Genomic DNA, 27,536 nt, shown 5'->3' on the forward strand with positions numbered 1-27,536 from the left:
TGGTATCAATTTAACTCTTGGAGAGTAACAAGTATGTAATCTCACCACCTTCAGTACTTTACTCCTGTGCATGGTCATTGATGCTATGAGATAGTATATTTGCTCTTTTGATATTATATTTTGGTTCTTAACCATATTTCTTCTTGGATTATTTAATCAAGGGAGACAACTTTGTTTTTACTTCGTTCTAAATCGTAATTACACAAAATATTTCATTGCATTGTAATTAGTAAGTTTAAAGAACCAATACAACACTTTTTAAAAAAAAAGTATATATTTATCTATTTAAAATAAAGGTGCTTATTCACAGTGGCACTTATGGTGGCATTTAAAATTAATAAAATACAAAAATGTCTCTATGATGTACATACCAGTAACAAGATGAAGGTGAAAAATTCCAAAAATATGTAATTTGATGAAGTATTTTATTTATTTATTTTTTTTTTCAACAAATAAAATTTCACTGTTTCGATGAGGGTGAAAAAAATGAAATCAATGAATCAGTGGACAAGGGCAGACAACCCTAATGCATGTGGGTACTGTCAAAATAATCGGTACTTGTACAGTTTAATCAAGACATTAAAAAATGAAAATATCGAAAAAAGGTTATATTGCACGTATCCGTTATGGAACAAAGTTCTCCAAAAAAAATTTCTCTTAATTTCATCAAGTAGTTGTTTTTTCACTGTAAAAAAAAAAAAAAAAAAAAAAAAAAATTTGTTATGATACCGAGCAAAAGGTTCGATTTTTAGCACGAAAAGCTAGTATTAAAGATGGGGAGGGAGTGTCGGTGCTTTAACTGGAGTTATCTCCCCGTGGCATGTTTAAAAAATCCCATAATGGCTAACTTCAACGCGCTCTCATAAGAACGTGCTTTTCCGCTGTAAAAAAAAAAACCCCCAAAAAACTACTTGATCAAATTAAATGAAATTTTATTTCAGAGATCTTCAGTCCAAGACGGATACGTACAATATAACCTTTTTTCGATATTTTCATTTTTTAATGTCTTCATTAAACTGTACAAGTACCAAATAATCACTATATTCTCTAGAGAAACATGGCCTCGTCTGTCACTTATCAGTAAGAAAACGGCAAATTTGTTTTCCATGAATAACAAAAAAATACTTGATCAACTTTTGTGATTTTTGGAATATAAAATCTTCATTCCGTGACAAGTGGGTACAATATAAAAGTTTTCCTTCATTTTTGTTTATCGCTATAAGTGCTAATCTGAAAAAAACAAAATAAATTATGTAGATCCTGATGATACATAATAAATAGGATCCCACTCTCTGCCTCAAAGGGATGATGAGCACAATGTTTGGTATCAGCTGCTGGAGAATGACAAGTGTTTAATCCTACTACCTTCGGTGCTCCACTCCTGTGCATGACTGTTGACGCTGCAGCATATAATATATTTGCTCTTTTGATACCTATTATTTTTGGTGCTTCTGTTTTATCTTTGGTCAGTGGAGGAGAAATCCTTCAGGACTGAGACAATTTTTATTTTTGTTTCCTATCCAGAGAAGCTGGAATTTCAATTTCGCCACATCAAAAACCGATCTTGTGCCCAACTCTGCCCTTGTGGGGAGGCAAGTAAATAGGAACCCTGTAGCTTGTAATTAAATAAAATATTATTTCATTGTATTGGAGTTAGTAAGTTTAAGAAGCGAATACAAAACAGAATTGTTTTTCAAATAGATATTTATTTATTTAAATATCAATTTGATTTTGATGATATACGTCTACATAAGGCAGAAAAACACTTTGTATTTTTCTTTTTTCGTTTTCCTTCTTCATAGCACAGTGCCAGTAGAAATGTAAAGTTAATGTGATTTTTTTTATCGTGATTTTTTTTATTGTGACTTTTTGATTGTGAGTTTTTTTTATTGTGATTTTTTTATGGTAATTTTTTTCTTTTTAAAAATTATCATAAAAAAATTATTTATTGCGAAATATGCATTTTGTGTTTAGTCAATAGGAGTTATCTCCCTTAGATTTATCTGCCTCAAGCACAGTAGCTCTTATAACTCTTGTGTGATTATTAAAAAGAAGGGAAACAATTGGGAAATATCTTTTATTTTTTCTTACCTCATTTACAAAAGTTAATTTACAAAAAAAACTATTTGTTTCTTGTTTACATTTGTTATCTTTTAAACAATACATTTTAGGTGAAAACATTATTACATACATGTCGTGGCAAAATGTGTATAAATTCCAAAACTTCCAAAAGTAGAAAATGTACTCGATGTATTTTTAACAAAAAAAATGATCCACAATTATGTTCTGAAAAGCATTAGTTTAAAAATATGGGACCCTTAATTTACCAATTTAAGTCGAGGGTTATCTCCCTTGTTAGCCATACTGAATTGGTTTTACATTAAGACATAATGCTCTGACGAACTACATGTTATATCGCATATCCCTCCATATTTATATGAATAAACCAGAAATCAGCAGGAGCAGTGACAGTGATAATAATGGCGATGCTAAGACAAAGTCTGTTCGTTGATACAACGTAAATGAACACACTAAACACACACAACAACTTCAAATCCCATTCTTTTATGTACACACATCAACAGAATAAGTCGTAACTCACTTCAACAAAGAAAACCGCCAGAGGAAGCCGTACATAAAAAGAAAAATCAAAATACAAACAAACATCACAGCAAACGCAACTCCAGCAGCATATGAACACGAATAACTTCAACCATACTTACAAAACTGGTTAAGTGCTGCCTTAAGGAGAAGTGCTTTCCGACTCCCTGGAAGACCTCATCAGTTTGTCCTGTATTTAAGAATTCAGGTGATAAGTCATCTCTCTCTCAGTACAGACCAATAAGTCTCCTGTGTGTTATGAGTAAGTTGCTGGAATCCATATTAAATAGAGAAATAGTCAACCACCTCAGCAGAAACAACCTTCTTAGTGACACATAATATGGTTTCCGCTCTGCAAGATCTACCACAGATGTGCTGACGGTTATATCTCACAGGATTAATGAATCTCTTGACAAAGGCTTCCTTTCTAGGGCAATCTCTGGTTCCCCCTCGCCAATCTTTCACGAAAAACACCCGTCTAGCCGAATCCACTGTGAAAAATTTCTCCCACTCTTTATCTGTGCCTAAATCAAAACGTGAATTCCATGAACAAAGCTTCTTTCTTAGAACTGCGCGCCTGTGGAACTCTGTTCTGTTTGCCTGCTTCCCACCTGACTACAACTTGGATGTCTTCAAGTCCAACGTTAACAAATTCGTAATGAACCGCCCCCTTAAGTAAACACTTCATCAAATCTCCACACTAACGTAATGTACTTGCAATAACCCTTATCCCTGAGTGGCTTCCGGGTCTTGATAAGTGGTGACCAATGTGTAAAAAAAAAAAAAAAGAATAATTATTTCACAAAACACTGCAACAGTACAACACCTATTAGAACACATTCTCAACTTTCTTAGCTTTAAATCGACATAACACATGTATACAAACATCAAACAGACGATTCCCTACAATACATTAAAACACGAAAAACACAAATAAAAAGCGAAACAAGAACCAATGATAAAAGCCGCCTTTTGTCTACTACTACGTCCGCATCGCCAGTATAAAAGCGACTGCCTTTTCGACAAACCAGCAGATCGGCTCCTGAATGTCAGCCATGAATCTCGCTCCGTCAGCAGCCAGCGGCAGTTAACCCTTCGCTAACGACACAGCCGCCGCTGTACCGCCACCATCTCACTCGTGATACTGGACAGCAAGCCTTGAAGATTACCCCGTCGTCTGCCGTCACCTCCATCGCCAGACCACCACAGCTCACCAACCAACAGCCATCAACCCCTCGCCAGCAACACCAACCATTAAGGATCGCTGCACCCAGACCAGAACACTAAGCCACATTCCCGTCATCACCATCACCACATACATATTCCAGATGCCAGAACACACAAGCCATGTTCCTGCCAGTAGAAAAAGCCTTGTCCTCCAATAGTTTCTTCCCCAGAACTGCTAGACTTTGGAACTCCTTTCTGGGATTCTGCTTTCCCAACTGTACTGACATGCAGAAGTTCAAATGTAATGTGAACAGACATCTTGCTGCTTATCTCCCTACATAATATTCGTGCAACTTATGTGCCTGATAATAACCACCTATGTCAAAGTGGCACTGTGCCTTGTTTGGGGTGAAAATGGAATTAAAAAAAAACAAAAAAACTTGATAAATTTTTTTTTTTTACTTCTAAGTATTTTTATACTGGATTTTTTTTCAGAATTCAAAAAGATCACCAATGCAAACAAGCACCAAATATTTTTACTAAACTGTATTTTCCACATAACATCCAAATAATCAAAAAATAAAGAACAGGACTAGAGCTACATTAATAGAAAGTTGCGTCATGGGGAGGAAGTCTGGCGTGAGATGTAGTGATGAAGAGAGAAAAAAAGTGAAAAATTTTCTCTTTAGTTTGTAAGCTGTTTTTTTTTTTTTAATTTATTTTTATTGCATTTTCACCCCAAATAAGGCACAGTGTCACTTTAATGTAAGGGGCTACTATCTGGGACATAATTTGCAGGAGTACTATATAGGGAGTTGAGCAGCAAGATGTTTGTTTACATTACACTTGAACTTCTGCATGCCAGTACAGTCAAAGAAATGGGAACCCAGAAGAGAATTCCAAAGTCTAGCAGTCCTAAGGAAGAAACTATTAGAGTAAGGCTTTCTTACATCTGGGAATTTCTACTATGTAGGGGTGGGATTTTGCTGCTTTTTTGGGGGGGGTATTTATGTAAGGAGGTACAAGGGCTTGAAGTTCGTCAGAGCACCTAATATTAAAATACTTGTAAAATAAGCAGAGGAATGCAACATTTCGTCTGTGGGACAGAAGTTGAAGCCTAGCTGATAGTGTGGGACCTATTACGTTCACAACTCTCTTTTGAACCCTATCTAAGAGTGAGAAATTAGTAGCAGATGGACCAGCCCAAATGTGGCAACAATACTCCATGCATGGGCAAATAGTGGCCTTGTAGACATACAGGATCTTCTCAGGCATAAGAAACTTTCTAGCATGGTAGAGAGAGCTCACCTTTGCAGCAGCCTTGGCAATGCCTTCAATGTATCTGTCTCAATTCATGTTTCTGATGAATGTTGAGCTGAGGAATTTGAGCAATGTACTTTTAGGGAATGTATCGTTGACTATGACTATCAGTGATTGGAAAGGTTTCTGGTAATTATTAAAGAAAAGAAGTTTAGTCTTGGCAGCATTGAATGTAACCATCCATTTTCGTCCCTCTTTCACTACAGTTAAAGTTGTGTCTTCGTTTACCCCTCAAGGAAGTGTGTAAACAAGTGATCACATGCTCATGTGCAGAAAAATAAAACACGAAAACATTATTAAACAAATACGGTGTTGGCATTTTTCTTTCATTTTGTTACATTATTGCATATAAAAGGAAAGAGAAATACAACATGATAGCCTTCAAGTCCAATGTAAACAAGTTCTTATTGAGCCAACCCCATAAATAATCAAATTCTACTCAATTTATACCATTAACAATTATTACACTACCAACTTGCATTCATTAACCCTTATCCTTGAGTGACATTTGGGCCTTGATAAGTGGTGACTCTCGAGTAAAAAAAATAAAAAATAAAAAGGAATCACTGCTACACCATGACCACCTTTACAACATGATGTCATTATTCACTGCTTATCAGAGAGATAAAAATGGCTTATCACTATATGTTATGTACTTACTGTGAAATGGTGTGTGAGAAATATGAAGAAATAAATGGATGAAAACGATTTTATGGAGATCAACAAATTAATTGATTTAATTTAAACAATTTTACTACTGAAAGAATTACTATGAATTAGGAGGGTTTAATTGTATTTTGCTAAGCCAGTTTTGATAGTACCCTCCATTTTGTATTTCTTTGCTATTGTTGATTGGTCTATGTACGAGTAACTAATCCTAATTTAATATCTCTTACCAAGGGCAGGTAAATCTTGCTTTAAAATGTCTTCCAAAATATTTTTGTGCAAGGGAGATAACTTTGGGATTCAAAGGATTTTTTTCCCTTTAAATATAGAAATATTTAATAGTTTTATCAGTGGCTTATTATCCATCTCACATTTAGCTATATTTTACCTGTTATTGTAATATTTCTTTTTTTTTTCAGGGAAGAATGATTGTTTTGGATTTATTTGCTGAAGTCTCACCATTATGGCAGCGATATAATTCTTTCTTTGGCCAACCATTTGTTTGGTGCATGTTGCACAATTTTGGCGGCACAATGGACTTCTATGGAGACATAGACAGTGTTAATGTGGTAAGTCATCCACATCTTGTTATTTTTGATAAATAAAAGTTTTATTTTTTTATTACTTGAATTGTTTGGACTATTGTTCTCATCTTGGTTGTTTTTTCCACAATGTTTCAACTGATGTAACCTCTGACCGTTTTCAGGTGCATTCACACTGGATGTTATTGGTGAATAGTAAAAAAAACAGTTCGTTTTTTTTTTTTTTTTTTTAAATACTTCCGGGTCCATTCTGTTTGTTGATATGATGTTTGTTCATTTAAAAAAAGAAAAAAAGAGATTATTTTTCACCATTCACTAATAACATCCAGTGTGAATGCACCTAGAGATGGTTGGAGGTTACATTAATCGAAATGTTGGGAGAATAATCAAACAAGATGAGAACAATAGTCCAAAAATCCAAATAATACAAAAAATAATTATCAATTTTCATCTCAAATTTATACAATCAAGTTTGCTTTTTAATCACTTAAGATAATGAAATTAAAATAAATTTAACTTTTTTAAGGTCTTTTTTCATTTTTTTTTCATCTTTATTTTTTGTACTTTTTGCATTTTTTTTTTGCAATTTTTTTATTTAAAAAAAAAAATTTTTTTTTTCATTTTTTTTTGCATTTTTTTTTGTACTTTTTGCATTTTTAAAAAATTTTTTTTCATTTTTATTTTGCAATTTTTTAATTTTTTTTTTCATGTTTTTTCATTTTTTAAAAATTTTTTTTTCATTTTTTTTTTTTTCATTTTTTTTGCATTTTTTTTTTGCATACTATTCCCCTTACAATTCTTTCTCCTCTCATTATTTCTGCTTGAGATTTTGTTTGTTTTTCTATTAATGGTGACAGCAACCAGTGAATGACGGATCCTGATCCTGATTCCTTCTCGCTCTTAGTCATGTTGTGGCCTAATACCGCTTAGTATTATGCCATGAGTCCTGAAGATTGCAAGGACCTGTGACAAAGTGATTAGAGTAGTTCATAAAATTTAGTTGTTAAAATTGTCTTTTGAAGGTTCAATCCTCAGTGTGGGCAATTGCAAATACAATTGTGAATTATTTAGAACTTCTGTCCAGTCGTGACTAATTATTTAAAACTTCTGTCCAGTCGTGACTAATTATTTAGAACTTCTGTCCAGTTGTGACTAATTATTTAAAACTTCTGTCCAGTCGTGACTAATTATTTAAAACTTCTGTCCAGTCGTGACTAATTATTTAGAACTTCTGTCCAGTCGTGACTAATTATTTAAAACTTCTGTCCAGTTGTGACTAATTATTTAGAACTTCTGTCCAGACATGACTAATTATTTAGAGCTTTTGTCCAGTCATGACTAATTATTTAGAGCTTTTGTCCAATTGTGACTAATTATTTAAAACTTCTGTCCAGTCATGACTAACTATTTAGAACTTCTGTCCAATTTTGATTAATTATTTTAAAACTTCTGTCCAGTCATGACTAATAATTTAGAGTTTCTATCCAATTGTGACTAATTATTTATAATTTCTGTCCAGTCGTGACTAATTATTTAAAACTTCTGTCTCGTCGTGACTAATTATTTAAAACTTCTGTTCAATTGTGACTAATTATTTAAAACTTCTGTCCAGTAATGACTAATTATTTAAAACTTCTGTCCAGTCGTGACTAATTATTTAAAACTTCTGTCCAATTTTGACTAATTATTTAAAACTTCTGTCCAATTGTGACTAATTATTTAGAGCTTTTGTCCAGTCATGACTAATTATTTAAAACTTCTGTCCAGTCGTGACTAATTATTTAAAACTTCTGTCCAATTGTGACTAATTATTTAGAGCTTTTGTCCAGTCATGACTAATTATTTAAAACTTCTCTCCTGTCATGACTAATTATTTAGAGCTTTTGTCCAGTCGTAACTAATAATTTAGAACTTCTGTCCAGTCATGACTAATAATTTAGAGCTTCTATCCAATTGTGACTAATTATTTAAAACTTCTGTCCAGTCGTGACTAATTATTTAAAACTTCTGTCTCGTCGTGACTAATTATTTAAAACTTCTGTCCAGTCGTGACTAATTATTTAAAACTTCTGTCCAATTGTGACTAATTATTTAAAACTTCTGTCCAATTGTGACTAATTATTTAGAGCTTTTGTCCAGTCGTGACTAATTATTTAAAACTTCTGTCCTGTCATGACTAATTATTTAAAACTTCTGTCCAATTGTGACTAATTATTTAGAGCTTTTGTCCAGTCATGACTAATTATTTAAAACTTCTGTCCAGTCGTGACTAATTATTTAAAACTTCTGTCCTGTCATGACTAATTATTTAGAGCTTTTGTCCAGTCGTAACTAATAATTTAGAACTTCTGTCCAGTCATGACTAATAATTTAGAGCTTCTATCCAATTGTGACTAATTATTTATAACTTCTGTCCAGTCGTGACTAATTATTTAAAACTTCTGTCTCGTCGTGACTAATTATTTAAAACTTCTGTTCAATTGTGACTAATTATTTAAAACTTCTGTCCAGTAATGACTAATTATTTAAAACTTCTGTCCAATTGTGACTAATTATTTAAAACTTCTGTCCAATTGTGACTAATTATTTAGAGCTTTTGTCCAGTCGTGACTAATTATTTAAAACTTCTGACCAGTCAATACTAATTATTTAGAACTTCTGTCCAGTCATGACTAATTATTTAGAACTTCTGTCCAGTCATGACTAATTATTTAAAACTTCTGTCCAGTTGTGACTAATTACTTAAAACTTCTGTCCAGTTGTGACTGATTATTTAAAACTTGTCCAGTCGTGACTAATTATTTAAAACTTCTGTCCAGTCGTGACTAATTATTTAAAACTTCTGTTCAATTGTGACTAATTATTTAAAACTTCTGTCCAGTCATGACTAATTATTTAAAACTTCTGTCCAGTCGTGACTAATTATTTAAAACTTCTGTCCAGTCGTGACTAATTATTTAAAACTTCTGTCCAGTCGTGACTAATTATTTAAAACTTCTGTCCAATTGTGACTAATTATTTAAAACTTCTGTCCAGTCGTGACTAATTATTTAAAACTTCTGTCCAATTGTGACTAATTATTTAAAACTTCTGTCCAATTGTGACTAATTATTTAAAACTTCTGTTCAATTGTGACTAATTATTTAGAACTTCTGTCCAGTCGTGACTAATTATTTAGAACTTCTGTCCAATTGTGACTAATTATTTAAAACTTCTGTCCAATTGTGACTAATTATTTAAAACTTCTGTCCAGTCGTGACTAATTATTTAGAACTTCTGTCCAATTGTGACTTATTATTTAAAACTTCTGTCCAGTCATGACTAATTATTTAAAACTTCTGTCCAGTCCAGTAATGACTAATTATTTAAAACTTCTGTCCAATTGTGACTAATTATTTAGAACTTCTGTCCAATTGTGACTAATTATTTAAAACTTCTGTCCAATTGGGACTAATTATTTAGAACTTCTGTCCAGTCGTGACTAATTTTTTAAAACTTCTGTTCAATTGTGACTAATTATTTAAAACTTCTGTCCAATTGGGACTAATTATTTAGAACTTCTGTCCAGTCGTGACTAATTTTTTAAAACTTCTGTCCAATTGTGACTAATTATTTAAAACTTCTGTCCAATTGGGACTAATTATTTAGAACTTCTGTCCAGTTGTGACTAATTTTTTAAAACTTCTGTCCAATTGTGACTAATTATTTAGAACTTCTGTCCAATTGTGACTAATTATTTAAAACTTCTGTCCAGTCGTGACTAATTATTTAAAACTTCTGTTCAATTGTGACTAATTATTTAAAACTTCTGTCCAGTCATGACTAATTATTTAAAACTTCTGTCCAGTCGTGACTAATTATTTAAAACTTCTGTCCAGTCGTGACTAATTATTTAAAACTTCTGTCCAATTGTGACTAATTATTTAAAACTTCTGTCCAATTGTGACTAATTATTTAGAACTTCTGTCCAATTGTGACTAATTATTTAGAACTTCTGTCCAATTGTGACTAATTATTTTAAACTTCTGTCCAGTCATGACTAATTAGTTAGAGCTTTTGTCCAGTCGTGACTAATTATTTAAAACTTCTGTCCAGTCATGACTAATTATTTTAAACTTCTGTCCAGTCGTGACTAATTATTTTAAACTTCTGTCCAGGTGTAACTAATTATTTAAAACTTCTGTCCAGTCGTGACTAATTATTTAAAACTTCTGTCCAGTCGTGACTAATTATTTAAAACTTCTGTCCAATTGTGTCTAATTATTTAGAACTTCTGTCCAGTCATGACTAATTATTTAAAACTTCTGTCCAGTCGTGACTAATTATTTAAAACTTCTGTCCAATTGTGACTAATTATTTAAAACTTCTGTCCAATTGTGACTAATTATTTAAAACTTCTGTCCAATTGTGACTAATTATTTAGAGCTTTTGTCCAGTCGTGACTAATTATTTAAAACTTCTGTCCTGTCATGACTAATTATTTAAAACTTCTGTCCAATTGTGACTAATTATTTAGAGCTTTTGTCCAGTCATGACTAATTATTTAAAACTTCTGTCCAGTCGTGACTAATTATTTAAAACTTCTGTCCTTTCATGACTAATTATTTAGAGCTTTTGTCCAGTCGTAACTAATAATTTAGAACTTCTGTCCAGTCATGACTAATAATTTAGAGCTTCTATCCAATTGTGACTAATTATTTATAACTTCTGTCCAGTCGTGACTAATTATTTAAAACTTCTGTCTCGTCGTGACTAATTATTTAAAACTTCTGTTCAATTGTGACTAATTATTTAAAACTTCTGTCCAGTAATGACTAATTATTTAAAACTTCTGTCCAATTGTGACTAATTATTTAAAACTTCTGTCCAATTGTGACTAATTATTTAGAGCTTTTGTCCAGTCGTGACTAATTATTTAAAACTTCTGACCAGTCATGACTAATTATTTTGAACTTCTGTCCAGTCATGACTAATTATTTAGAACTTCTGTCCAGTCATGACTAATTATTTAGAACTTCTGTCCAGTCATGACTAATTATTTAAAACTTCTGTCCAGTTGTGACTAATTATTTAAAACTTCTGTCCAGTTGTGACTGATTATTTAAAACTTCTGTCCAGTCGTGACTAATTATTTAAAACTTCTGTCCAGTCGTGACTAATTATTTAAAACTTCTGTCCAGTTGTGACTAATTATTTAAAACTTCTGTCCAGTTGTGACTGATTATTTAAAACTTCTGTCCAGTCGTGACTAATTATTTAAAACTTCTGTCCAGTCGTGACTAATTATTTAAAACTTCTGTTCAATTGTGACTAATTATTTAAAACTTCTGTCCAGTCATGACTAATTATTTAAAACTTCTGTCCAGTCGTGACTAATTATTTAAAACTTCTGTCCAGTCGTGACTAATTATTTAAAACTTCTGTCCAATTGTGACTAATTTTTTAAAACTTCTGTCCAATTGTGACTAATTATTTAGAACTTCTGTCCAATTGTGACTAATTATTTAGAACTTCTGTCCAATTGTGACTAATTATTTAGAACTTCTGTCCAATTGTGACTAATTATTTTAAACTTCTGTCCAGTCATGACTAATTAGTTAGAGCTTTTGTCCAGTCGTGACTAATTATTTAAAACTTCTGTCCAGTCATGACTAATTATTTTAAACTTCTGTCCAGTCGTGACTAATTATTTAAAACTTCTGTCCAGGTGTAACTAATTATTTAAAACTTCTGTCCAGTCGTGACTAATTATTATAAACTTCTGTCCAGTCGTGACTAATTATTTAAAACTTCTGTCCAATTGTGTCTAATTATTTAGAACTTCTGTCCAGTCATGACTAATTATTTAAAACTTCTGTCCAATTGTGACTAATTATTTAAAACTTCTGTCCAGTCGTGACTAATTATTTAAAACTTCTGTCCAGGTGTAACTAATTATTTAAAACTTCTGTCCAGTCGTGACTAATTATTTTAAACTTCTGTCCAGTCGTGACTAATTATTTAAAACTTCTGTCCAATTGTGACTAATTATTTAAAACTTCTGTCCAGTCGTGACTAATTATTTAGAGCTTTTGTCCAGTCGTGACTAATTATTTAGAGCTTTTGTCCAATTGTGACTAATTGTTTAGAGCTTTTGTCCAGTCATGACTAATTATTTAGAGCTTTTGTCCAGTCATGACTAATTATTTAGAGCTTTTGTCCAGTCATGACTAATTATTTAGAACTTCTGTCCAGTCATGACTAATTATTTAGAGCTTTTGTCTAGTCATGACTGATGAAATGAGAGCATGCTATCCCCGTGAATTAAATAAAGGGTTTCATTTGAAATTCGAGGCTAATTGTCGAGTTCAGCAAGATACCCCTGAAGAAGTTTGAGGTTACATCGATCGAAACGTGAAAATGAGAATCAAGAAAAAAAAGTAGTTTGAAGCATCTGAATAATACGAATAACCAATCCTCAACTCAAAAGTTCAGAACCATTTTGCCATGACCTCTATAAGGAAGAGTGGCTTCCGGGCCTTGATAAGTGGTGACCACTGTGTAAAAAAAAAAAAAAAAAATAGAAAAAAGAAAAGAGTTCTGCTGCTGATTTGATATTAATATGCAGTTTGATCATTCATTCATTTCATATGAATCGGATGACTCTATTGTTGGCATTGGTTTCTCTGATATATTTCCAGTTAATCTTCTTCCAAGAAAGACAATGGGTAATTATAGGAGGGACAACATGAAGGCTGCCAACATTTTAAGTGAAATTGTTTCTGTGGGATGAACTGGATTCTAACTTGGCACGATTTGTCAGTTTGTCTTCAGTCATTTAATCACTGCTTCCTCCCCCATTGAACCAGAAATTATTCTTTTGTTGCTTAACATTTATCACATACATTACAAATTATAAATCAGCTTAATATTAAAAAAAAAAAATTTGCAGACACCAACAAACGCATGTACATTTGCAAATAGTTTAATATGTGGAGCAAGTATTTTTTTGTTTGTGTTTCTAAACCGGAAGGGTTCAAGTGAATTACATTAATGTCTTAGATATATATTCCAGGTTTAAAATATCAAAAAATATATATCCATACATACATTTATTTCTCACAGAAGTGTTTTGTCAAAGATAGATAAAAGAGTAGCACAATGAAGCAAAATCGAAATGCATGAATTGTCAGGGCAAACAAAATTCAATGCCAGACAAGCCTTTTTTTTGTACTTCTAAAACAGAAGAGTTCATTTTCTGGTTTTGAAGTATAACACAGGAGAGATGATTTGAATATAGTCCAAGGGAAATAATTCCTGAAAAAAAATGAATCAACAATATTTTGAATGTAATTATTAGTTGCTTCAAATCACCATTTGATATCAACATGTAGTTTTTGCTTTGTTTTGTTTGAATATTTATCCTATGCAGTCATTCACATTATAACCATCTTATTATTAAAAACAAAATATTTTCAGGGACCAACAAAAGCACGTATATTTGCAAACAGTTCGATGATCGGCATTGGATTGAGTCCAGAAGGAATTTACCAAAATTATATTATGTATGATTTCATGCTTGACCAGGGCATAGGGAGTTCACCCAAAAATATTTCAGAATGGTGAGTATTTCTGATATACAAAACTATGCAAAATATGGCAGATCAAATCAAAATAACATGAAAACTTTGGGATACACTTATTTATCAGTTGAAAATATTCGTGTACAGCAAAAAATATGGAAAATTATCGAGTGAAATATTAATTAAAAAAAAAAAAAATTAATATTCAAACTCTACAAACTCTGAATGACATTTGCGTTAAACCAACTTGTTGTAGAAGATTATCTTCCTTCTTCTAAGATAAAGATGACAAGCGTGTTTGTTGTTTGGAGTTCATGAATTCTGAATAATAAATTAATTTTATTTTTATTAAAATTTTACTTGATAATTTTCCATAATTTTTTTGATATTTTCAACTGGTAAGTAAATCTATCAGTAAGATTTCTAGTTATTTTATTTTTAATTGCCATATTTCATATGTGTATTAATATTAAGCACGAAAACTTGTGTTTCAGCTTCATTCAATGTTGAAGAAATAATGAAAATACAGTTTTGTTCTTGAAAAAGTATAAGTTTATTATTATATTAAAGTATATGTGTGTGTAAAATGAATATGGAAAAAGAGTTTTGCTTTAACAAAGTTTTATTGAATGTCATTGTTATATTACATGAAAATGTTGCCAACTTTTCATTTGATTTTGTGGATGAACCAAGGAAAGATAACTGTGTCTGAATAATAAATTAATTTTATTTTTAATGAAAATTGTACTGAAAATACAATTTTGTTCTTGAAATAATGTTTATATTATCTTAGATTACCTGAGCGTGAAATGAACATGGAAAAAGAGTTTGAGGCATGTTTTTAGGAATAGGTACCCAAGAAAAATTCGTATGTCATCAATTCTGAGTTTTATCGTACACTTTTGAGGGTGCTGTTTTACAATTTGTCATTGTTCTGAGGGTGACAACTCTTTTACTAAGAGATTTGTTCATTTTTTTCATCTCATAATTTAGGACGTTAATAATGCTGTCAGTAAGTTTACAAAAACATACTTTTATGTTTTTCTTTCTTTTTTTTTTTGAGGGAGGCTATTCAATTATAGAACTTGTATAGTTTTTAACACTTGCTTCTACAGTTTAATTAACTGTTTTTCTGTAAGTAATGCACCAACATTAATTGAGCAGAAGAACTGTTTAATATTTCACAAACATTCTGTTTACATTAGGGTGGAAGAGGGGGGGGATCGTAGGGGCGTAGTAGTGCACCAACCTAATACTTGGTGTGGCTGTATCATAGGGACATCTTTGGAATGGTTGTTATGTCCTGCATAGGACAACCAGCTTCATGAGTGAATAAACGATAAGTCATCATAGATGATAAAGAGACTCTTATATCAAGGGCTGAGTCAAATAGTTCATATGTTGTCAGCTAACTCTGCTGGTGAGTCTTTTCTTAGAGTTTTTGACATAATTACTGGCAGAACTGCTGTGCTGGAATTGAACGCTTGTATAAAATCAGTGACGGACGCATTTTCTTATAAAAATGAAAACATTTAAGTATTTTTAACAACTCAAAATACTGAGCTGGTTAAAATGTGTCCACCGCCAACTCTGAGTGTTGAGGCATATGACCTTTTGCCTTTGGTATCCCGATTACAACGGAATTACAACTCTTCATGATAAAAATGATAGATAGATAGATGGATATCAAAAACAAAGTGATTGAAATGTTATTTTGTTTTTTCAAATTGTAGAGTCAGCTAAGAAATTGGACCCTTTTTATCTGTGAACTGAAATTTTCATCAACATTTGTCCATCTCCAGGATGGATGTGTGCTAACATTTTGAGATGAAAACAGAACTGATTGTATTTTACGTATCTTTTCTAAAGGTCAAGAAAATACGGGTAAAAGACTTTTGTATGTGGGGTGCTCAAAAGTGCCTCCCTCTCCCCCTTGAAAAAAGGGCAATTTATTATGTTACAATAAAAAATTAATTTTATTTTATGGACGAACCAAGGAAAGATAACTGTTATGAATGAAGGGAAAACACCTCATGGATTGAAAGATAGAGATATGTGTTTTTTTTTTTCTTTTTTTTTTTTACATGGGGGTCACCACTTATCAAGGCTCGGAGGCCACTCAGGGATAAGGGTTATTGCGTGTACAGTAATCAATGAGATAGTATTGTAGTAATCATTAGTATTGGAGATTTAATAGAGTGTCTTATTTAAGGGGGCGGTTTGTCAGGAGTTTGTTTATGTTGGACTTGAAGACGTCCAAGTTGTAGTCAGGTGGGAAACAGGCAAGCGGCAGAGAGTTTCACTGGCGTGCAGTTCTAAGAAAGAAGCTTTGCTCATGGAATCTACGTTTGGACTTAGGCACAGATAAAGAATGGGGAAAATTATTGACAGTAATTTCAGCAAGACGGGTGTTTCTCGGGAAACTTTGCGAAATTGGTTTAGTTGTGTTCATATTATGTAGAAGCACCAGAACTTGATTTGGCTTCTCCCTTTGCTTATGACGCGACTGCAAATTTCTGGAAACATATTTCTGTAAAAAAACAAAAACAAAAAAAAAACTCACTGAATTTTGTTTTAACAGAATTTTATTGAATGCAAGTGTTATATTACATATAAATGTTGTTTTATTTGATTTTATGAAAGAACCAAAGAAGATAACTGCTGTGAATGAAGGGGAGACAACTATTGATGTTTTTAATAAATTAAAATTAGTTACTAACTGAATAACTCATCTAGTTAAATTTTTTTGAGATTCATTAAATTTCTAATATAGTAAGCACAATAAGATCAATTGTATAATTTTTATATTTATATTTTGTCTATGACACTTTGTAGATTAAAAGATAGGAAGAACATTGTTTGTATAATTGTCCATCGAGCAGTGATACAAAATCTGATTTTCCTCTGCGAACAGACGCCTCACTAGACGATTTGAAAATCACTCCTTCTCAGGTACATGCTATTATAAAAAACCTAGACACCTCAAAAGCGTGTAGACCAGATCTCATCCCGGCTGTGCTGTTAAAAAAATGCTCTGCCGGGGTTGCTCCAGTTCTGTCCAAACTTTACAATAAATGCCTTAACGAATCTTGTTTTCCCGACTGCTGGAAAACCGCCTCTGTGGTATCAGTCTTCAAGAATTCTAGTGAAAGAACTGACCCACTAAATTATCGCCCCATTAGCCTCCTCCCGCTTTTCGCCAAAATATTTGAGTCCTTAGTTAATCAAGCCCTAGTCCAGCACCTAACAGCTGCTAAACTCCTGACTGACAAACAATATGGATTCAGGCAAGCCCGTTCAACAGCAGATATCTTAACTGTAGTTTCTGAGCGTATATACCGTTCATTGGATAAAACAGGGGAGGGTAGAGTGGTGGCCCTCGATATATCTAAGGCTTTTGACAGGGTATGGCACGATGGTCTTCTAAGGAAAATTAGATCATATGGAATCACTGGAAGAATTCATAATGTAATTAAATCCTTCTTAAGTAATAGAAAAATCAAAGTTGTCCTCAACGGTCATACATCCAAACAATACGACAAATGCGGGAGTACCTCAGGGGTCTATCCTTGGACCTCTATTATTCCTGATATTCATAAACGACCTCCCTGATAAAATTGTTTCGGAGATGGGTATATTTGCCGATGACACCACTCTCTATAACAGATATGAGGGGAAAACAAATGAACACATATCCAAGGAAATGGCAGAAACACTAGAGGATGATCTCCAATCCGTAGTGGAATGGGGACAAAAATGGTTGGGCACATTCAATGCTGCTAAGACTAAGCTTGTTTCCTTCAATAACTACAAGAAACCTTCTCTACCACCAATAGCAATGGCCAAGAACACATTACCTGAAAGTACTTCTTTTAAACTCCTCGGCCTAACGTTTACAGGGAATATGAACTGGAATAGATACATTGAGAGCATTGCCAAGGCTGCTGCAAGGAAGGTAGGCTCCCTCTACCGTGCTAGAAAACTACTTACGCCTGACAGTATCCTATACCTCTATAAGGCAACCATTCGCCCATGTATGGAGTACTGTTGTCACATCTGGGCTGGTGCATCTGCTGCTTGTCTCTCGCTCCTGGACAGGGTTCAAAAGAGAGTCGCCAACCTGATAGGTCCTGAACTGTCATCTAGGCTTCAGCCTCTGTCCCATCGACGAGATGTTGCATCCCTCTGCCTGTTCTACAAATACTTCAATGGTGAATGCTCTGACGAACTGCAAACACTTGTACCTCCCCGACATAACTACCCCCGACAAACCTGACAAGCTACTAAGTCTCATCCCTTTACAGTAGAGATCCCTAGGTGCAAGAAAGCCTTTTACTCCAATAGTTTCTTCCCCAGAACTGCGGGTCTTTGGAACTCCCTTCCGGGATTCTGCTTTCCCAACTGCAATGATATGCAGAAGTTCAAGTGTAATGTTAACAAACATCTTTCTACTTATCTCCCTTCATAATGACCTCGCTAATTAAGTCCCTGATAGTAGCCCCCTGCTTCAAAGTGGCACTGTGCCTTGTTTGGGGTGAAAATTGAATAAAAAAAAAAAAAAAATCTATTTGCTTTGATATGAAATATGATATTCTAACCATTATTATAACTTAAATAAGTTGAGAGAAATAACAATTAAGATAATTGTTTAAATCAAAAACTTTTTTTAATCATAAAATTTTTGTAGTAAAAATCGATTATATTTTTTATCAAAATTTTTTGCATTGGTCATTCTTCAATCAAAATGATTAGAAAAAGAAAGAGTTCCTAATTGCTTGAATAAAAATACTAAAAACTAAATATTTTAAAAATTTTTTAACAGGGTATCTGGATATGCCAAACGACGATATGGAGTTGTAAATAAACACGTAGATAAAGCATGGCAACTTCTTCGGGTGAGTCAGATTCCATCTTGCATAAAATTTACCAAACTTGTTAATTTTCATAAATAAAACCTCAAATAGTATAAAACTCAAAGCTATCTCTGTTTATTGAGAATTCAATATATATTAAAACATGATAAAAATAATAATTACTTATGTATCAATTAAAAATAATAATTACCTATGCATTAATAAAAAGTAATAATTACTCATGCATCAATTAAAAGCAGTAATAACCCAAGTATCAATCAAAAGTAATCATCATAAATGGAAAGTAAAATTATCCATGTAAAAGTAATAACCTATGCATCAAAAATAATAATTCCCCATGCATCAAAAGTGATAATCAGCTATGCATCAAAAGTAATAATTACCTACTCATCAAAAGTAATAATTACCCATGCATCAAAAAGTAATAATTACCCATGCAGCAAAAGTAATAATTACCCATGCAGCAAAAGTAATAATTACCCATGCATCAAAAGTAATAATTACCTAGTCATCAAAAGTAATAATTACCCATGCAGCAAAAGTAATAATTACCCATGCAGCAAAAGTAATAATTACCTACTCATCAAAAGTAATAGTTACCCATGCATCAAAAGTAATAATTACCCATGCAGCAAAAGTAATAATTACCCATGCAGCAAAAGTAATAATTACCTACTCATCAAAAGTAATAGTTACCCATGCATCAAAAGTAATAATTACCCATGCAGCAAAAGTAATAATTACCCATGCATCAAAAGTAATAATTACCTACTCATCAAAAGTAATAGTTACCCATGCATCAAAAGTAATAATTACCCATGCAGCAAAAGTAATAATTACCCATGCATCAAAAGTAATAATTACCTACTCATCAAAAGTAATAGTTACCCATGCATCAAAAGTAATAATTACCCATGCATCAATGAAAAATAATAATTATCCATGTATAAATGTAATAATTATTAGCGTATTAATGGCATACAGTAAATAGCTGTGTAAATATCAATGAAAAGTAATAATTACTCATTTTTCATTGAAAAGTAATAATTACCTATGTTTAAAAACAAGATGAAACTAAACGCTAAAGACTAAAAGTTGTCTGTATAATATTGTATAATATTGTATATTTTGAATATTGTATAATATTGTATATTTATAATATTGTATAATATTATATATTTCTCTAAATGTGAAAATACTTTTCCAGTTGTTGCCTCATTACTTTATAATTGTTCTTCCATTTCCCATTTTAGCAGTCGTGTTTTTCCTTTCATGTCATGGTTTTCGTTACATACTACTAATAAGAATTGGTCTCAACATCGCTCTGATAAGGCCAGCTCTTATTTGTTATCTTTTCGTTCTTTCCCTCAATTGGATCCACATATTCAATCCTCTATCATTGTTCAATTAGATTTCTATTTTCTGATAAAGCGATATATATATTCGTTGGACAATCTGGTTTATACATGGTCCTTAAGAAGTGTTGGTGCACGACCTGAGTATGTCAATTTTCCATCTTTATCTGGTTTCTACAATTTTATAACTTATATAATGATGTACCTGACATGCCTGGTATTAAATGTGACATTAAATTCCTTAAAAAAAAATGAAGTTAAAAAAAAAAACTGAAAGAAACTGAGACATGTGAATGTGAGTATTATGTTTTTTTCAAAATAGTTCATTTCTTGCAAGTAAAAAGGAACTCGAGCTGAGATCGAAACTAAAACCTAAAGACAGTGATTGAATGGGGATATCGATTGGATTGTGATGCAGGAAAGAAATTTAATTTACCAGACTTTTTCATTTGGGTGTCTGTCATCGTTTATTACCCGTTATTTCTCTCCTCTCCTTTTCAGAGTAGCGTCTACAATTGTACAGATGGCCAAAAGAATCACGGCCATTTTGGCTTTGTAAAGAAACCCAGTTTAAGGGCCCGTCATTATGTAGGTAGATTTTGTCAGTAGATTTATTTGTCAAGTTTCTGTTTTAAAATGATTTACGCAAATTTCTAGCACACCCATCTCCACTACCATAGAATGTGTTACTTTCTGCAGTTCATTTTCTTTACTTTGCTGGCACAGCTTTTTCTATCCTTCTGAAATTGACTTTTAGCACATAACATAACACACAGCCTTCAGAAGCTTTTGCTGCTATGTTATTTTGTATCGCATGAACCTCTGGCAGGTCATGATGGTATGTTAGTTTATACCATAGACCCCTTAGAAAGTAACCAGTTCCCTCCTCTCTGCATTAGTCCCTAAATCAGCATAACCCTTCTCTCTGTATGCTTGATGGTTGATTTTGCAAACATGTTAATGAAGTTTTTTGGCTTTTTTTAATTTGAAATTTTTGTCCTTTCCAAATTGTAAATGAGCTGCTATTTCAAAATAAGATTATCCTTTTAGACAAGCTAAACTGATTCACACATGGAATGGTCTGTTGTTAAAGCCAATCTGTTTTTTGTTTTTAATTTAAAAAAATTTATATTTCTTTCGGACTTTCTCCAGTGGTGTTTATGGAAGTGTAGGGAGATTTCAATATCAATAAAAATGTATATCTACCAATCTGTCATCCAGTTGATCCTTTTCTAAGGCTGTGAGACATAGCCAATGAGTGTGGCTGATCGACGGAAGCTGGAAATTTTTGACAATGCATGCCAACGTCACATTTTGCATTGCCAGTGAGCTGGCTATGTTTCAATTAATAGTTCGTGAGGTGCAGATTGTGTTGGTATTTGCATCAACACATCAAAGACGAAGGTTCTCTCGTTCTTGCTCTCTCCAGAAAATCGGAGACTGCTGTTTTTGAAAGACATTTTATTGGAGTGCGTAAAGTCATTTGTGTATCTTCGTTTCACGATTGTTCCAGCCAGAGAAAGATGTGGTGGACGTCGATTATCTACTTATAGCTGCTAGATCCACTTTCATATTCCTCCAGCAGTCCTTCAGTCCTTGCTAAGACAAGAATATTTAGGAATACTGCCATCTCATTTATCCTTCTTTATGATTTCAAGACGTGATCAATAAATGTGGCTGATCAGTGGAAGAAGCTGGAACTTTTTGAAAATAACTGTCTCTGCCACATCTTGCATTGCCGATGATTGTGTCGCAATTGCTGTTCCCTACCAACAGCTCATCTCAATCTTTAGTCTCTGTCACCTGTCTTGTTGCAGCGACATCTTTGATGGTTTGGGCATGCAGTGTGTCACCTAATTCACAATGTAATCTTCCGTAGCTTTTTACCCGTGTTCCGCAAAGGTGTCATTAGATAGCTGCAGACTTGGACAACAACCATTAAGGAGGACTTGGATGAACTCTTAGGTTCATAGATGGCTGGTTTTTACTGGTGGAATCGTGATTGACTAGCCATCTAGCTCAGAATTAGGTTTGGATTGATTCGGGATATAAATGCAGTGGCGTATCTAGGGTATGGCAGCCATGGCCCGTGCCATGGGCGCCACTCTGACATGGGCGCAAAAATTGCTTGACAAAAATTAAAATTAGTAGTTAGGTATATCTAAGGTATAAATTATTAAGAAGGGGCGCACATTCAAACTTTGCCATGGGCGCCATTTTACATAGGTACGCCACTGTATAAATGTAACATAGTTGTTCTAACTGAACCCAACATTGTATGTAGAGACAGACGCAAAAGAATTTGAACTTCGATAGAAATTTTCCAAGTGAAAGAAAAAAAATATTTTCTTGTTTACCACGCCAGTTGCCGACACGTATTTAACAACAGTATGTTTTTGTTTTCTGACTGCCACGTTGGCTGTCTGTCAATAAACGGAACCAGACACAGCTGGCTGGCTGGCTGGTTGGCTTGCTTTCATAGTGATAAAGGCAAAAGGCTTGCATGCTTTTCAAACATAACTTTCCAATCATCGTGCGTCTTTTTCTTCCCTTTTTCTTCTTGTCTTCTTTTGATCTTCATGCCTCTATACTAGTGATGGGACGATTCCAATATTTTTCTCCAATTCCGATACAATTACTGATGCTGATTCTTTATAAATCTTTAAATATTTAACAATAGATTTGTTATTTATTCCCAATTGAAAAACACATGTTCAATGTGTAAATATTTTTTCAAATGTAAAAATACACTTGTATGTGATGATATATAGATTTTAGTTTTAATGGTTGTTTAAAATTAATAAATATTTAATATTTTGTCATTACTACCAGCAACAGAAGGTTTTACTTTAAACAGTATCACTTAAAATAGACAATTAAAAGAATCGTTTTTGGCATCGGAAAATAGGCACAAATTTTTTCCGGTACCAATTCTGATACCCCTAAAAGTTCTGATTTTTCTGATTTCTGATTCCAATTAATTGTCACAATACTACTATATATACATTCCATTCCGTGACATCATGTCCATGTCACGGATTTATATGTAAGTCTTTATTTAATGCCAAAGCCAAACTTACATAATGCATGTCAGAATAAGCAACCTCATCAATTGATTCAAAAGAACAATTTTCTAAGAATAATTATGCATGCATTGTTTTTGTGCTTTTGTTAAACTAAAAAACCAAATTTTTAAATTTTTTTAAAATAAGTAATAACTTATTTTGATTGGATTATTATTTTCACCTTGAATGTTATTTGTGCAACGTTTCGGTTGGTGTGGCCTTCGATCATCCTCAAGCTTGTTGGCTGCAGTTTTGTATGTGTGAATAAAAATTGGTTGACAAGGGGAAGCAACTCTAATAAAGATTGACAGGGGATGGCTTTCCTTTGCTTCCAATGCAGAGCACAGTGTTCCTTCCAGACCATCAATTACAGCACACGTGTGCTGTCCCCCAACTGTTCCAGATCATTGCATTCCATTCCTGGCCATCCACATCTAAATTAATAATGCTGGGCATTCTTACATTGCAGCTAATAAGCATCCGAAACACTGTCATACTTTTCGAATGTTACTTTGGTGGCTCATGAGTTGGCATCATTCCATGTTAGTGACCACTCCATGGCCACACCATTCACAGGACGCACCTCCAAGAGCCATGATGTCTATCCCTGCTATCTTCCAAGATTGGCACTTACTCGCATTTACTATTGTCTATAAATAGCCCATCAACTTCAAGAGCACTACATTTCTATCTTGGGAATCTTTTTGCTCATGTCATGATCAGATCCGAGCGCAGTGTCTAAACTTGTCGCACTGCTAATAACATGTTCCACGTCTTAGACAATCTCTTATGATCTTTGCCATTTGCACCAGTGCTTGCACCACTTTTGGTAGAAACTGCGGCTTTACTGTGGAGTGGATGCACAGTTACATCTTCATGTTGGCTTGGTTCCCAGTTGTAAGCATCTTGACTCTTTGCCATCAGATTTCCCATAGTCAAGTGTTAGATATTGGCAGACAACCTTGGGAAGAAAAAACATTCGATGGGTAATACACATGCAAATGGATTCCATATGAAAAATGCAGGATTTTCCACCATTGTCTAGCGGAATGCATAATTTGACCCAGAAGTATGCGAGAGGATATCATTCAAAGGTTGAAACAATAGACAATAGGAAATATTAAACATTTCAATAGGAAAAGAATGTTTTATAAAGTTGTCACAAAGAGAAAGTCAGTTAGTCAGCTAGAGAAAGAAAGAGAGAAAAAAAAAAGGCTGTGTGATCATTTCTTCACCACGGGACCACCACCTACACCTGTACCACCCCTATACACCTTTCAGAAACGTCAAAACAAAGTAATAATTTATAATCCAAAGCTGATTTGTCAGTGTGAAATAAAAACAATATATTATTTTATAGATCAACTGTGTTGTGTTTTACTCACTGTCAGTGCGTATATATCTTGGATCAGCCACAAAAGTAGATGTTAACATTTCTATAGACTCGAAAAACGTATTTTGAAAAACCAGCCACAAGGTCTTAATTTCTGGTGCCTGTTAGAGTCCTCTGGAGATGACATCAGGTAGTAAATGGCTTTACCTTATTTTTGATTAGACGTACCTTTGCCATAATAATTGCCTAGATAGCTTGAAAGATGTGTATAGTTCCTGTTTCAGATATGTAAATTATTTAAATTGAAAGTAGTCACAGGATGCCAGCTCTCGGTATTCATGCAGCGTGCCAAATTATTTTTTTTTCTTTTTTCTTCTTTTCAATGACTGGGAAGACATTCAACTCTATAAATAATTTATGCGACTGAAATAAGAATAAATTAAACCAAACATATCTTTCACTTCTGTTTTCTTTTCATCTTCATCAACCTCAAACGACCGTTTATTGAGCAGATTCTGGCAAAATCTTTGTCTACACATAAGCATGTCGATCACATGACCGATTGCGTAGATGGCTGGTGTCAATATTTTTGACGGGTAATCAAAATCAATGTGACAAGTGACAAGTATTTTTCGTTAAGGTTGCAACATACATCAGCTCAGAGTGAAAGTCGGTGGGGGGGTGGAGAGAGTTTGCAGGAAATGGCACATCCTTTTTCCATTTCTTAGAAAGTCCTTCATTTTTCCACACGGACTGTCTGCTAAAAAAATGTAATATGTGATTGTCAGCTCGGTATTGCAACCATTTGTAGTGGTATGAGCATGTTGAATGAGGCTTCAAAAATGGTTTCAAGAAATGGGGCATATCTAAGAACTGATATAAAATAATAAAATTTAATGAAGAAAATCACGTCTGCTAAAAAAATATTATTTAGATTAATCGGACAATTGTTTTCATCTTGAATATTATCTGCACAACGTTTTGGTTGATGTAACCTCCAACTTTCATCAGGTGTAAAAGTCATGTTTTGGCAGAAAAAATAAAGTGGGGTAGCTCTGCACTTTAAGGTTTCGAATTTTTGGATCTAGTTGGAAGAAAGTTTACACGAATTATAAAGAATTTAATTATCAGGGAAACCAATGGAGGATATAATTTTTTAACTTGTTATGATTAAATTTTTAATTAAATCCATCAATCAATTGTAACTTCTTAGAAACATAATATTTATGAAACTAAGCGGTTGCTGGTTTCAGTATGGTTAACTAAGTGTTAAAAAATCTAATATCTAAAAATAAAAAAATTTAATGGAAAAATTTTTTTTTATTACATTTTCACCCCAAACATGGCACATTGCCACTTTGATGTAGGGGGCTACTATCAGGGACATAAGCTACAGGGGTACTATGTGGGGAGTTGGGCAGCAAGATGTCGGTTCACGTTACACTTGAACTTCTGCATGTCAGTACAGTTGGGGAAGCAGGAATCTGGAAGGGAATTCCAAAGTCTAGCAGTTCTGGGGAAGAAACGACTGGAGTAGAAGGCTCTCTTACATCTAGAGATCTCAACTGTAAAGGGGTGGGATTTTGCTGCTTGTCAGGTTGGGGCAAGGGTATTTACATCGATGGGGTACAAGTGCTTGCAGTTCGTCAGAGCATTCACCGTTAAAATACTTATAGAACAGGCAGAGGGATGCTACATTTCGTCGATGGGACAGAGGCTGAAGCTTAGATGACAGTTCAGGACCTATTAGGTTGGTGACTCTCTTTTGAACCTTGTCTAGGAGTGAGAGACTGGTAGCAGATGCACCAGCCCAAATATGACTTTTTACCACAATGGCTAATGTCGAACCCATATTTAATGTGGAAAAGAAATGCTTGTCGACAAACAAGAAGAAAAGGACACACGTTCATAAGCAATAGGACGGTGAAAATAACGTTTCTTTGAATTCAATTTCTCAATTCATTTAGATTCTTCTGATTACTGTTCTCATCTTGAGTGTCATTTTCACAACGTTCCAGTTGATGTAACCTCTGACCTTCTTCAGGTGTATCTATTTTAGTCTGTTCTCTTTGTAACAATGTATTTGTTTATCGCTCACGTATGTATAATCACGTTGGTTGCACTTCTATGAAGATGCGTGATGTTAAATAAATATACACTCTGGTTTGTTCCAGCTGTTTTACAATCAAACACGGAGATGGTTTCATAACAAAACTTTTTTTACTAGCCTGGGTGCCCAGCATTGCCCATTAGGGCAGGTCGATTTGCAACTTTTTTCAGAAAATCACCATGGCACTGGTGATGATAGTTGGGATTTGATGTGATAAGAACATATACCAAAAATTAGATTCCCATCTTGAACAGAAAATTGAGCATTTAATTTTAAAAATCGTGTAGAAAAATGCTGAAAAATCCTTCATTTTCATTGTATTTTTCACAACACTGACTTTTCAAATTAAATAATAAACAAACGTTAATTTTCAATATTAATAACGAGCATGTTTTGCGACGGTGAAATCTAAAATGTTTCCACCCCAAAGAAGTTCCTGAAATGAAAAAGCGAACTTTGGTCGTTATTATTTAAAAAGCATAATTTTGCCTTTACACTTAATATTTATTTTATTAATTCATTATCCTCACTCATTTTATTCAAAAATGTAGTTTAAAACATATTCTAAATAATGATTCCATTTTCTTAACAGTACGGATTGTTTTGATGACGGGACATTCTTAATAATTCACCGAAAAAACTTTTAATCGCTTCAATTTTAAAATTTTTTAAGTCATTTCCTCAAGCAAAGATAACGATTTTGAGAAAAATATTTTGTGTAAGTCTTTTCTATGTTAAACCCCAACTATCATCATCATTGCCTCACCGGGGTTCCTAAATCGACCTGCCCTATTGCCCATGTGTTTGGAGGTGTGTGTTGAGTAATAAAAAAAAAAGTGGTAGTAGGCAGGCAGGCTTGAACCCGTACCGACAAGGAGGAAAAAAACAGAAAAAAACAATAACGTCTTTACTGTTGTGTCCATCGCCAAACTGGAAGTGGC

At 33.4% G+C, this 27,536-nt stretch overlaps 1 protein-coding gene across 5 annotated transcripts in view; it reads left to right on the forward strand.

Moving 5' to 3' along the window:
* The window catches only part of LOC145261277 (alpha-N-acetylglucosaminidase-like), a 120,721-nt gene that overhangs the window by 65,818 nt on the left and 27,367 nt on the right, over positions 1 to 27,536 (forward strand). For 3 of the 5 annotated variants that reach the window (XM_080119754.1, XM_080119752.1, XM_080119753.1), the window contains 3 exons: positions 6,174 to 6,323; positions 13,755 to 13,897; positions 18,681 to 18,753. In XM_080119754.1, coding sequence (XP_079975880.1) covers positions 6,174 to 6,323; positions 13,755 to 13,897; positions 18,681 to 18,753 — 366 coding nt within the window. Of the gene's footprint in view, positions 1 to 6,173; positions 6,324 to 13,754; positions 13,898 to 18,680; positions 18,754 to 20,588; positions 20,676 to 27,536 lie in introns of all 5 variants that reach the window. The other 2 variants (XM_080119756.1, XM_080119755.1) reach the window with 1 other exon arrangement.

This window comes from Euprymna scolopes, chromosome 37 (assembly GCF_053919585.1).
Source record: "Euprymna scolopes isolate OS-2025 chromosome 37, ASM5391958v1, whole genome shotgun sequence".
NCBI classification, from domain to species: domain Eukaryota; kingdom Metazoa; phylum Mollusca; class Cephalopoda; order Sepiida; family Sepiolidae; genus Euprymna; species Euprymna scolopes.